This window comes from Tupaia chinensis, unplaced genomic scaffold, assembly GCF_000334495.1.
Source record: "Tupaia chinensis unplaced genomic scaffold, TupChi_1.0 Scaffold138407_1, whole genome shotgun sequence".
Lineage (NCBI taxonomy): Eukaryota > Metazoa > Chordata > Mammalia > Scandentia > Tupaiidae > Tupaia > Tupaia belangeri.
The window spans coordinates 1,489,376-1,503,271 of record NW_006198305.1 but is presented as its reverse complement, the minus strand read 5'-3'; the positions used below and the strand labels follow the sequence as shown (position 1 = coordinate 1,503,271).

The following is a 13,896-nucleotide window of genomic DNA, read 5'->3' as shown; positions in this document are numbered from 1 at the left end:
TGCATATACATGCTATCTCCCATGAACCAATAAACTTCATAAATAATTAAGTAAAAAGGAAATGGACAGAAATGGTCTTGTAGTTGGCCAACATGTCCTAAGTTCAGAAACTCCCTTAAGTCAGACAGGGTGTTGGCCACTAGCCTTCACACATACGATGAACACAACTTTTCAGACTACCTGTACCTCAAAGATAACTGAGAGGTTTTCTGAACCTGAGAACCCTGATTTTTTTTTTTTAAGGTTTCTGCTATAGGGCGCGTGCACTTGCCAGAAAGACAGAGACAGACAGACAGATAGAAAGCGAGAAATCACCGCCTCCCCCCTGCCCCCGCCCCAAAGGATGGCCACACCACAATCCCTTCTCCTCCGTTCTCCTCTCAGGATCTTGGTCACGCATGCACACGCACACAGCATGAGTTTAATCCACTGGGTCCAAGACTCGAATAATGACTGACCACATGGGAGTCCAGAGACGTAGCTGTTATACCAACTACTGGTCCATGAGGATCCTGATTTTAAACTTCTTACTTGGAACAACCATATTTTGTGGGACCAGCAGTTTTTGCAAATGGTGGCCAAGCCCCAAAGGATTTTTGGTTTTTTTTTAATGAGACAGGAAGGAAGGAAATGGAAGAATGGAAAAAAAGGTAAGACAGGAAAGGAGAGAGAGAGCTTTTGAATAGGGTCTCTTATCACATCATGATTCTCCTATCCTAGCCTCCCAGTGAATTGGCAGAGGCCCAAAGGGTATTTTATTTTATTTTATTTTTATGTGGGGGGTGGAGTAAGGGAAAGACAAAAGGAATGAGGGGAGGAGGAGAGGGGGAGAGGGAGGCTTCTCCAACGGGATCCGTTCAATATTTATATCACGCTGCTCCGGCCTTAGCTTCTTTGTTAGCTAGGATCGTAGGCGTATCACACCTGGCCTCAGCTACACTGGAGTCCTAAGGGACTCCTAAGGGAGAACTGTTTCACGTGAAAACACCCAAGATCATTTCAGCCGTCCTTTGTTCTTAGGTGTTTCTACGTTTCTGTGATGAACTTTCTTGTTCATCACAGAAAGTTGGCAGAATATGGGCATATAGACCAAAGACCAAAATATCGCATCTCACATTTGGTTCCTTAGGCACCTCTTTCACATGCACCAAAAACTGTGCTAAATGTTAGTTACCTACAAAAGGTTAAAGTTATGATCCCTGGCCTTACACAGCCCATATAAAGGGCAACAGTATGAACTGAGGCACTTAAATCTTACAGAAAATTATATTATGCTTTTAAAACTAACAAGCAATTCATTACAGGACAGTGCCTCACACCAATACATCAAACATATCAAAGAGGACTTCAAAAAGCTTTCAGAAAAATGAAATTAAAGTGGGGATTTATTTTGGTGTAAAAAAAATGGGAGCCAATCTATGACTTAGGTGGTTAGGAGAGCTGGATCCATATGGACAACTGTGAAGTTTGAGTTCCAGATCTGGCAGTTCGGAAAACATAACAGGTGTGCATGCATGTGCCCCAAATCCTGAAACAAGGGGAGATGGGGTTCTTTCTCCCCTCCCCTCTCTGTTAAGCTAACATATCCTCTGGAAAACTTACAAAAATTTAAGAAAGAAATTTGATGTCATGCAGTTTTCTCATAATAGGCATTGCCTACAAATGCTTTAAAGATGCTTGGTATAGAACGTATAAAACAATTCTCCTTTAAAACAAAGAAAGGTAAAATTTTTTGATAACCAAATGGACTAGGCTACTAAGATTTAGGCATTTTTCAAATTAAATGACAGCTATTTTTATATTCCTAAAAATGTCAGATGTGTATATGAAGTTGACTTTAAAATGTGCCTTCTGAATGAATTAAGGGAAGAAACGTAAAAATGTTAACCAGTCTTTAGCAGCCTTTCTTTGCCAAATTAAACTTGTCCTTTTTATTGTTTTAGAACTATTTATTTTAGGGACCAGCAGATGGCGTAGCAGTTATGTCTCGGGCCTCCCATATAGATGTGACCGTGGCTTAGAACTCACTCCAGCACATGTGCATGTGTGCACAAATTCCCAAGGAGAATGGAAGAAAAGGGATTATGGCATGGTCATCCCCCAGTGGTTATTTCTCACTTTCTGTCTCTCTGGCAAGCTCACGCACCCTATAGCAAAAATCTCTCTTAAATAAAAAAGGGAGAATTATTTTATTCTACTTATTATTTTTTTGAAACTTGCTATTGTCAACAAAAGAGAAGGAAAGTGAGAAAGCAAGCCAGCTGGTCCAGGAATCGAACCACAGTCAGCCACGTGGGAGTCCAGCACAATAACCACCATGCCACCTGTTGGTCTCAAAAGAAACTTTTCAATGGAGAATAATTAATTACTGCTTTAACTGTATTAGCCCCCAAGATTACATTTTTAAAAACATATGCAATTTTTGTTAAGTTTTGTGGTTGCTGTGTAATTAGACAATAACTTTAACAATGTTGACAAGAAGGAAAATTCAGTAGGACATGCATATATTAGCATGTATAAATTGGAATTCTGATTGCTTAAAAAAGTAAAGTTCCAAAGCAGACAAATGGCCAAATTTTGGTTTAAGATTTTGTCTTCATATTTGGAAAGTATCAAAGACATGGAAGTACATTATGTGAAACAAGAGTTTTAAGTGTTGTTGTATTTTATGGCCGAAGAGGGGAAAATGAAGAAATGAAAAGTCTTATGCAGAAAAGTCAGTAATGACAAATTTCAACCAGAAACATAAAATAAAAGGCCATCACAGCAGACCAAATATGGGTTACACATGAAAAACTGCCTTTATCTTACAGTACTTGATAGATTACCAAAAAGATCCTGTAAAAACTATTGACTTTGTCAGTGGTTTGTGGATGGGAAGACATACAACTAGGATTACTTTAAGGTTATCTTCTTAAACCCAATCATAAATTTTCAAAACTTGGCTCTCATTACAGATCAGCTCTTAGATATTCACCAACAGCAAGCGGCAGGTAAGGATGCCAAGGGGGAAAAACAGGATTAAGCCCCACCAGATGTTCTACAAATAATACTTTATCAAACAGGTTTATAGAGGTATAGATCCCTCTTTAGTAGAAAAAGATGTCCTAAAATTCCACTTTTTGGATGCAAGCACAAAAATTCAGTTTACTTTTTTCATTTATGTTTGAACCGTATTCCAAGTACTGCACTGTTTAAACATACTCAAACCACCTGATATTTGTGTATAAAAAAAAAAAAAATCTAGTTTTAACATTAGATCCCCAAATATTCCTTACTAGAACTTGGTATCTAGACTACAGGGCTTATTCCTCTAAAAGGGGTACCACCAGAGAGCTTGCACCCAGGGACCAATGAGCAAGAGCGTGGCTTGAAATTAAGCACTGATCCTGCGAGCCAATGGAAACTCTGGCTAATCCATGTACGTATTTATATTTTTACTGGGTTTTTCATTCCAGGTATCCTGAAAAGCAACAGAAATGCTCTCTGGGTTATCGCTTCCCAAAAAATATTTCATGTTTAAAAACTTCAATATGTAAAATGGGTATCAAATCACTTTCATAAAGCTTAATGTGTTTAAAGAAAGAAAGAAAAAAAAAGAATCCAGCCATATTTATGTTTTGTCTTTAAATGCAAATTAAAATATCTACAGAGCCAGGTTCCCTCCCAGAGTCAGTGCTTATCTGGAGCACACTAAGCTTCAGAAATCAAGTGCTTATCACTGGAAAAGCAAGAATATAATTCGAAAGGAGGTATTTGTAGCATCTCTAATTATGGGTGTCCACAACCAAGGTCTTAAATGATTACCAGGTACTACCAATTTCAGATGGGAAAGCCTTATGTAACCACCTCGCCTGCCTCAGAAAGAACCAGGGGCACAGACAGCTAAGAAAGCAGCTTAAGCACCTACCAGCATACAGCGTAGAAGAGCGCCAAGACCCAAGAAAAACTTACATGGTAACTTACATGGCGGTGGGGATAAGCCATTTCGATTTAAAGTGCCCCCCATTAACACAAAGTTCATCTCCTCAGCTGAACACTGAAAGACTTCAACATATCTGTCCTTCATGGTTTTTTTATGACACTTCTGTGCAGCCATAAATGCTCTGTCCGCAGACTTCATCTGGATAAAGGCATCTCCTGATGGGCGGCCCTGAGTGCATCGGGGAAAAATAAAGACAAAAGGAGACTGTCTCCTTCAACAAGGAAATGGTTGCTTACAAAACATGCAAAGTGACAATCACCCATAGTCCAGACATTTTAGCCACAAAATCTGGGTGACAGTGTGATCTTCTGAAATCTGGCTTGCATTTCATCACCTAATCACCAGAATGGCCCACAAAACCTTGAAGAAATAGTTTTTGAGAGCTCATAGTTGAATGTGATCCTTTTTGGTTTCTGTTAATCAGTATCAGATTCACAGGGTTTTGAAAGGGTCTCCTTGTGACTGTGGTTTCAAAATATACGACTATATATTGGGTTTTCTTCCCTTCTGAGCAATCCGATTAAATCTTGTTTGATTGAGCAAAGCTATTCACAGCACCAGTATTAGAGCTTTATGAATCCTCCTACAGGAAACCGCGAACAACTCAGTGTTCTCCTTGGCTCACTTCTAGCCCTGTGGTGGCCTGCCACATCCCTTCTCTTTTCCCTCATCCACAAAGCCTTGGTTGCACTGTGGCACAGGAATGAACTAGGACTTTCAAGGCACAGCAATGGCTCATGAGACCCACACGAACGGCCTTGTTTGGGAGCCCTTCACCCACCTCCTCTCTTACACTTCGATCTTATCCCTGGTCAAACAAATGTTCATAGACATTTCTTTTTTATTGGTAGCTTGCTAAGATTCCCTGCTTAGAAACTATGCCTGTAGATTTCTATTCCACAGAAGTAGAACACCTTAGTTTTACTTAGCATGAGTGTTTTATGGGACAAAACACAACTGGATTATAGAATGGTTTAATTTTACATTTTATTTACCTCTAAAACTCTCTCAGGGACTATTTAGTCCAAATTATTTCCATGCAAGTTACCATAAGAGTTACCATACCAGGGAAAATAGCAATAAACCCAATCAAAGATGGAAACTTAACATATTGAGGAAGCTAAAAGTCTGACCATCCAAGAAGCATTTGTCACCAGTGCGATTGTGAGAGGTCACACAGGTCAGGGAGAGGAGGATCTGTCTACTGCTCTTAATCAAAGGGTGACGGTCCCACAGATATTAGACTGGTGGCTCAGAAAGAAACCAACGATTGCAGGGTGATGCAGATTTGGGGGAAATTTTATTGCAAAGGACTGCCACAAATGAAGCATGCTGAGAGGGTCCCCAGTCAGATAGAAAAAGTTAGAGAGCTGACTAGTGAGCACATGCTGTGTAGGAAACTAAGCAAGGGCTTGGGCTATTTTCTGATTCCTCATACCCGAAGGCACGTGTACTTTCCCGTGAGGCAAGACTGGAACTAGGAAGAGACTAAATCTCCAAGGGAAAAGAAAAGGTGGGAAATTAACAGTTTAGGAAAAAAAATTAGGATTTCCAATACAGGCCTATATTCGACCCATAGCACTCAGAAAACATCTTATTCTTATCAGTTAATCCACCTTTACGTTCAATAAAGAGTTCCAAAGTTTTAATTAGATTGAGGTGACTTAGCGTTTTTTTTTTTTTTTAATTTTCTGTGCTTACGATAGCACAAAATACTGGTAAATTGCTGTGACACCAAGCTAGGAAAAATTTTTTACGCTTGCATGATGAAAGAATTCTGTTAATTTTGCTACAAACCTCTCAGCAATTCCTTCATTAATATATCTGCATGCTGGTTATGATCCACTTGCTGTTCTAGGCTGTGTGGATACAAATCCTCATTGATTCTGCATTCTATTGAACATAATTTGATGTCTAACACACACGCATACACATGTGCTCCCACACACACGACTAAAGCAAGCCATTTCTAAACAGCCTATGGATGCGGACTACTCCAGAGCACAACCACATTCATTTGTTTTCGTACCAGCTATGATTGCTTTCACACTGTGGTAGAGAGTTCAGTAGTTGCAATGAGAAAATGCTGGATAGACTGATTATAGCTTTGGTTCCTACCCGATGCTGATAATTTAATGGACATATGTGATGAAAGAACCTGAGACAAATGTGAATCACCATACTAATAATAGCATTCTTTCTGCAGTCCATCCCAAAGATCTCTTGTATTTACAGCTAAATATTTCTGTAAAGACTTACTGCTTAATTTAGAAATATGTATGCCTTTTTGTTAGAGGAAAGCCTTTGATAATCACAAAGAATAAGCCAGAAATTTTCCAGTAAGTGACTTACCTGGTGATTCAGTACCATGTGAACCCCGTGAGTACGAATATCTGTGGCGAACTCCCCCAAGAAGTCCAGGATGTCCTCTATTGTGGCCGCATAGGGAAGACCTCGGAGGCGTATACAGTCTCTAACGTTTGTAGGGGGCACAAACTGCTGAGGTAGTACTGGAATAATGGGAGGGGTTGGAAGTGGAATGAGAGGGGCCGAGGAGAATCGATTCAGCACCTGTACTCAAAAGCAAAACAGAAGAGATTTAGAGCCTTGTACTCCTGTGCCATTAAAGGATCAGCACTATCTTTAGGAATCCTTTTAGAAATACAAAACCACAGTGCTGCCCCACCCCTATCAAATATGAATCTGCATTTTAACATGATCCCCAGGTAATTCGTATGTTCCTTAAAGTTTGAGAGGCATTGATGGAGAAAGGGATTCATGAATTCAGGTAGAAAAGCATAATATTCATTTCTATCACCTACACAATGACATATGCCACACACAACACAAGGCACTTCAATTACTACCGAAACAAATGTATCACTACCTACCTTGGGATGAGAACCCTAAAAATCTGCCACTTTTACAAAAATCTAGACATATCACTAAGTGTGGAGCTTTATGACAATGTACTATGTTTTATTTGACTAAGTTCAAATCCCCCTTAATATTATCTTCATACTCCATCTCCAAACCCAAGAAACAGAGAGGGCTGGCCCTGTAGCACAATAGTTAAGCACAAGATGTAGGGAGCTGAATCCCATGTAGGCAACCATAGTTCAAATCCTGGCCCCCAGCTTGAAAAAACATGCTAGGTATATGTACATGTGTGCCTAAAATCCTGAAGGAATGGAGAGATGAAAGAAAACAGTGTTGCAGGAGACAATGAACTCCAGAAAATGCATGAGAAAAAAGACAATGAGTTCTAAGAGGTGAGGAAGTTCTTCCACAATCTGAAAGATGAAATACATACCTTAAAAAAGAATCATATGGAACTATTAGAGATGAAAGCTGTAATAAAGGAAGTCAAAATCTCCCTTGAAAGTATTAAAAGCAGATTAGATTGTGCAGAAGATTGAATCTCAGATGTACAAAATAGAACCTCTGACCTGGAAAAATTCACCAAAAAGACTGAGAAAATAACTCCCCCAAAAAATACACGAGTAATACTAGATATCATTAGATGCCCAAACATCCAGATAATTGGTATCCCAGAAGGTGAACAAACTAATCAGACCATTGATAATCTATTCCATGAAATCCTAGAAAAAACTTTACAAACCTAGAGAGTCATTCAAATATTTGGACCCAAGAAATACAAAGGACCCCACATAGAATTGACCCAAAAAGATCTTCTCCAAGGTACATCATAGCCACATTGACCAAAACCACAGAAAGAGATAAGATACTAAAATTGGCAAGAGAAAAACGTTAAGTTACTTTCAAAGGATATCCCATAAGGCTAACATTGGACCTCTCATCAGAAATAATGCACGCAAGGAAACAATGGGAAAATACATTCAAAGTGTTAAGTGAAAAACAATTTCGGGGCCAGCAAGTGGTGTGGTGGTTGAGGCACTGGACTCCCACATGGCCAGATGTGGTTTAAGTCCCATACCTGGTGGCTTGCTTTCTCACTTTCTCTTTCTTTCTATCTCCCTCTGATAAAATTAAAAGATACATAATAATAAATAAAATTAAATAAATCTTAAAAAAAAAGAAAAGCAATTTCAACCAGAAATACTGCCATTGGCAAGATTATCCTTCATATGGGAAGAAAAGATAAAAACATTTTCATATAAACAAAACCTGAAATAATTAACCAATATCAGACCAGCTCTTTGAGAAGTTCTGAAGGGAGTACTATACCAGGAAAACTACAGACAGACAATAAGAGAACAAAAAAATGACCAAGAAGAAGGGCAGCATAATGGTAGGGACAAGTTCTGAAATATCAGTAAAAATGTTGAATGTTAACGGAAAGGTCAGGCAATTCAACAAAAGAGATTATACTAGAACATTCTTATTTTATGGCAGAATGGCTATTTGCATAAATTCAATAATACAATAGTATGTGTTGCCTTGCATCAGAAATTGATTTCTAATGGGGCTTTCTGCAAATAACAGACCAAATTGAGATTAACCTAACTTTTTTTTTTTTTTTTTTGGAGAGGTTTTTGCTATAAGGCGCGTGCGCTCGCCAGACAGACAGAGACATAGAGACAGAAAGTGAGAAATTACCCCCCAGGGGGGATGGTCACGCTGCAATCCCTTCTCCTCCATTCTCCTCTCGGGATCTTGGGCACGCACGCACACGCACCCGGCGTGAGTTTAAGACACCGGGTCCGGGACTCGAACCGCGGTAGACTACGTGGGAGTCCAGCGACATAGCCATTACGCTAACTGCTGGTCCCCCTAATTTTTTTTTTCAAATAAGTTAGTTTATACCTCTCTGTAGTAAAAGGTGAAATGGAGAGAGAGAAAAAAAATGTTTCAGAAGAAAATTGCAGTGCACTTGTCATTTGATTCTAGCTTTATCCATACTTTTAAGATCTTTCGTGAAAAAAAAATGTTTAGTATGGAAGGAAGGGAGGGGGAAGGAGAAGCAAGAAATGGATAAAAGTATGCTTAATTGACAAAAAATGAGAAGCTACTTTCTGACGATAGTGTATATATTAATACCCTTGTCTTGACTGACATGCATGGTATTTATGTTGGAAAAAGAAATATACTGTAAAGATGTGATAAAATGTAAAAATTAATTAATTAATTAAAAAAAAAAAAAAAGAAGAAGAAGAAAAAAGTGTTGCAGCATGACCACACCCTGGAATGCTTTCTCTCCCCTCTCTCTGGGGATGTATGTGCCCTTCAGCAATAAATTTTAAAAACAAAAAATAGAAAGAAAATGACCCAGAATAGGAACCAGAGGCCTTAAAATAACTCTGGACTATATTAAAATATAATATAGCCAGTTAACATAAGACAAAATGGCAGGATACTGAATAACTGAAAGAAAATGAAATCATTTCATGACCATAAAGATAAACAGAAAATCAGTTTCCATATGAATGTGAGACAGAGAGTCTTGAGTATCTTTTAGATTCATGGAATTCAGATATCCAGAGAATGCCTGAGGACAGGTGAGATACGCTTTGGAGTCATGATTGCTCTCCGACAAAACTCACAGTAAGATTCCTGTCCACTTTTATCTTAAGAGTGTTCTGTGTAGTTCATAATACTAAGAGGAGCCCTTTAGGCAATGCCACTTGTGGCATCTCTTGGCTCTCTGGGCAACTTAACCATTACAGCTTTTAACACCCCACAAAGTAAACTAACATAGAAGAATTCCTCCAAAAAAATGTGTGCTAATTTCCTCACTCACACCCTGTTCAGTTGACATCTGAGTAAGAGGTGACAAAAATTAAAGAACATAGCATTTTAAAATGCCATGACAGAGCCAGCCTCATGCTTTGATGGGTAAAGGAGCCATATTCCAAGTGACTGAAAATGTGGTTTAAATTCTGGTCTTGGCAGATTGAAAAGCATGCAGGACCCATGTGAGAGCAGGCTCACTCAAAATCTCAATTGGATTGGCAGCAGGTGGTGTGGTGGTAAAGGCACTGGATTTCCACAGTCAACCACAGTTAGAGTATTGGACCCAGCAGCCTGAAAATGACACTAGGTGCATGTGCATGTGTGCCCAAAATAAGAGAATGCAGAGGGACTGCAGCATTGCCATTTCTCCTGGGGGTGAGGAGAGTGATTTCTCACTTTCCCTCTGTCTCACCCTGTCAAGCAAACATACCTTATGGCAAAAAAAAACTAAAAAAGAAAAAGAAAAAATAAACCCTAACAGGATGTAAAAGATGGAGGGTAGATACCATGGTTTGACCACGTCCCATTGTAGGGTGCTTTCTCTCTCCCTTTCTCCGTCTCTCTCTGGAAGGTGCACACACATATTGGCAAAATAATAAAAATAAAAACATTTAAAAAAGTCATGACAGAGACAGGAAGACTTCAAAAAATTATACAAAAATTCCCAACATAGCACAAACATTAGGGGAAGAACAAGAATATAGTGTCAACGTAGTTATGGACAAACTTGGGACAAGAAATGGTCAAGGACCTCGCAATACTTGCCAAACAGGAGGTCCACAAGTATACAGTGAGTGAAATGATCATTAGTAATGAAAAGTAGAAAGTAGCAGAGCCTGTGACTATTTCAATACTTGTTAAATAAATGAATAGGAATGAAGAAATGGGGATGAAGCTCACCCACACCCAAAACCACTTTACAGAAGGGTCATATAAAATCAACCCACTCTATTCACACACCAACACACAATGGTCCAGACCCTAGGATAGTCTGTAGCCAGTACTTCTATAAAGCTGTCCTTCTACTTCAAGAGCTAAAACAGGGCCAGGCATTGGTGCAGTGGAAATGCAACTGGACCCATGCGAGAAAGGGACTGAGTTAGCATCCTAGGATTTCCGTGAGCACACTAGGCACATGTGCCTATGATCTAGGCTGGCTGAGAATGGGGATAGACCACAGCAGAACCTTTTAGAGGTGTTTGTCTTTCTGTCATGACAGAAATAAAAGAATAAACTTAAAGTAAAAGATCTAAGGAACTGCAAATTGTGTAGTGGTTATGTCACTGGATTCTCACATGGCTGACCACGGTTTGGACCCCAGACATGGTTGTTTGAAACTCACACCAGGTGTGTGTGCATGCGTGCCCGAGATCCCAGGATGAGAATGGGGAAGAAGGGATTCTGGTGTAGTCAGGGGGAGATTTCTCACTTTTCCTCTCACTGTGTGTCTTGCTTTCTCTACAGCGAACACGTGCCATAAGTCAAAAACCACTTATTAAAAACAAAACAAAACAAAACTCAAGTATATTTAGCATATCTTAAAGACTGAGAATTTATGAAAGGTACAAATTATATAAACCATATTCTAGTTTAGGATTCAAGAGCACCAGTACAAAAGAACTCAAAACTAACCTAGAATTTTATCAATACTTATTTATGTGTAAAATAATATTGTGCGGCCAGCAGTTCACATGGTGGTTAATGCGCTGGACTCCCACATGGCTGACCGCAGTTCAAGATGCAGACCGTGTGGCTTGAAACACTCTGGGTGTATGTGTGTGGGTGTCCAAAATCTTGAGAGAATGGTGGAGAAGAGATTGTGGCATGGCCATCTCCTGTGTGTTGATTTCTCACTTCCTTCTCTGTCTCCCTCTCTCTCTCCAGTGGGCATACACACTCTATGGCAAAAAAAAAAAAAAAAAAAAAAAAAGAGAGAGAGAAAAATAATAATTTTGGTATCCTAGTAAATAAGAAAATTTTTTCTAGGGTCAGCCCATGGCTTGGTGGTCAAGTCAAATGACATGGCTAGCCATGTCACTTGAGACCAGCCCTGGCAGCTTGGAAATCACACAAAATGAACATGCAAGCATGCTCAAAATCCCAGAAGGAGGGAGAGATGTAGGAGAAGGGATTGAAATCTGATCATTTTCTAGGAGGGCTGCTTTCTCCTCTCCTCCTCTATCCTCTTGGGTGAGCACAGTCACCCTCTTGAGTGTGGGGAGGGGAATCTCACCTAGGGCAATTATTTTAAATTATAATACATGATGAGCTGCAGAAGTTGGACAAAGTAAGTTTTACAAATTCACAAAAATAATAGAGTAAGTGTCCTACGTGTTTGGAAAAAAGGCCAAAGGAACTATTAAAATGACTGTTCTATAATGCAGAGTAAGTTGAAAGAGCTATGTACACAGTCTAAATGATCTCAGTTACTAAGCAAATGCCAACTGATCTCTGAAGACATGTTCACCTGGTAAGAAGACGAGTTTAAAATTTTAAGATCCCATAGATAATTTCATACTGGATCATAGTGCATTTGGGGGAAGTGTCACTTGATGCCCCTAAAATAACGCTGAATTCTGAAAAGCTAATAAAAGACAGAAGGTCACACCATCAAGATATAAAACAGATCAAGTCTTTTGAGAAATACGTTTGGCAAGATATTAAAAATATTAGAAGCTTATACCTGATACCCAACTGTAAAGAAATCAATCAGGGGACCAGCAGTTAGCATAATGGCTACGTTGCTGGACTCCCATGTAGTTGACCGTGGTTTGAGTCTTGGACCCGTTAGCTTAAACTCACACCAGGCACGTATGCATGTGTGCCCAAGATTCCGAGAGGAGAATGGGGAAGGGATTGCAGCATGGCCTTCCCCCCTCGGTGGTGAGTTCTCACTTTCTGTCTGTTTCTCTCTCTGGTGAACACACGCACCCTATAGCAAAAACCTCCCCCTCCAAAAAAATCAATCAATCAAAAATTGATGAGTTTTTAAAGCAGGTTTGTGTAGGAATTTCTAAATGCAATATGTGCCTCCATGAGATATATTAAAGATGTAACTTTTTAGATATGGATAAGCTTTCAAATATATACTTTTAGAACAGAATTGAAAAGTATTCTATAACAGTATTCCAGAACTGCAAAAAATCACACAATATGTTTTTTTCTGTGTAGAAGATAGAAGTGGCTATCTTGGCTATGGAATCAGACAATTTTCATACACTTACACTTTAAGTGTTCTCTAAGTTTTGTTTTTATTTTAACGCAATGAATAATATAGGATTGTTTTTGGAGACAGAGAGCAGAAATTAATGCAATTTACCAACATACTCTTAAATACTTTTTGAACTTCAGCTGCAGTGCTTCGGAAGAGTTCAATGTATCTTTTACCCAACAAGTCCTTATGCTTCCTCAGTGCGTTCTGTGCGTATTCCTCACAAGCAAACAGGACAAAGGCATCCCCTGTTGGCCTACCATCTGGGTAGGTGACAAAGAGGATGCCTTCCTTCCCCCCAGTGATGGGGCAATGCTGTCCAAAGAAGGCCACCACTTCTTCAGCTGTGGCAGTGAAAGGGAGCCCTCGCATGCGGACAATGACTTGATTTTCCTTAGAGAGAAACTGAGCTACTTCATTGGATGTACCTAGGAAAAACAAATATTAGAAGCAAGGGGAGAAACAGGTAAAACATCAACTTTACCAAATTTTTAAAAAAGAATTATTTTTTAAAAATTTTATTTATTCATTTACTTATTTTATTTTGACCAGAGAGAGACACATGGAGAGAGAAAGTGAGAAAGCAAGCCACCAGTTCCAAGACTTGAACCATGGTCAGCCATGTGGGAATGTCTAGTGCCTTAACCACCATGCCACCTGCGGGTCCCAACTTTACCAAATTTAAGCTAGCAAAAATTCTAGCCATATCATGATTACATCCTTAAAGCATGCACACCTATTATAATGATTACATCCTAGGAATCAGAAAAAATAAGTTACATAAAATAATTATTTTTTAAAAATTTCCTCCCTCTGGGACCAGCAGTTAGCATAATGGCTATGTCACTGAAATCCCAGGTAGTCGACTGCAGTTCGAGTCCCTGACCCAGTGGCTTAAACTCACGTCAGGCGGGTATGCATGCATGCCCAAGATCCCGAGAGGAGAATGGAGGAGAAGGGATTGTGGCGTGCCCCCCCCCCCGGG

General features: G+C 39.4%; 1 protein-coding gene across 1 annotated transcript in view; it reads right to left on the bottom strand.

The window, feature by feature from the left end:
• Positions 1–13,896, bottom strand: part of ESRP1 (epithelial splicing regulatory protein 1) — a 71,104-nt gene that overhangs the window by 31,473 nt on the left and 25,735 nt on the right. Inside the window, exons 10-12 of the mRNA XM_006161295.2 lie at positions 13,041–13,339; positions 6,338–6,559; positions 3,967–4,153 (exon numbers count right to left, since the gene is read on the bottom strand). Of these exons, the coding sequence (XP_006161357.1) occupies positions 3,967–4,153; positions 6,338–6,559; positions 13,041–13,339 (708 nt within the window). The remainder of the gene's footprint in view (positions 1–3,966; positions 4,154–6,337; positions 6,560–13,040; positions 13,340–13,896) is intronic.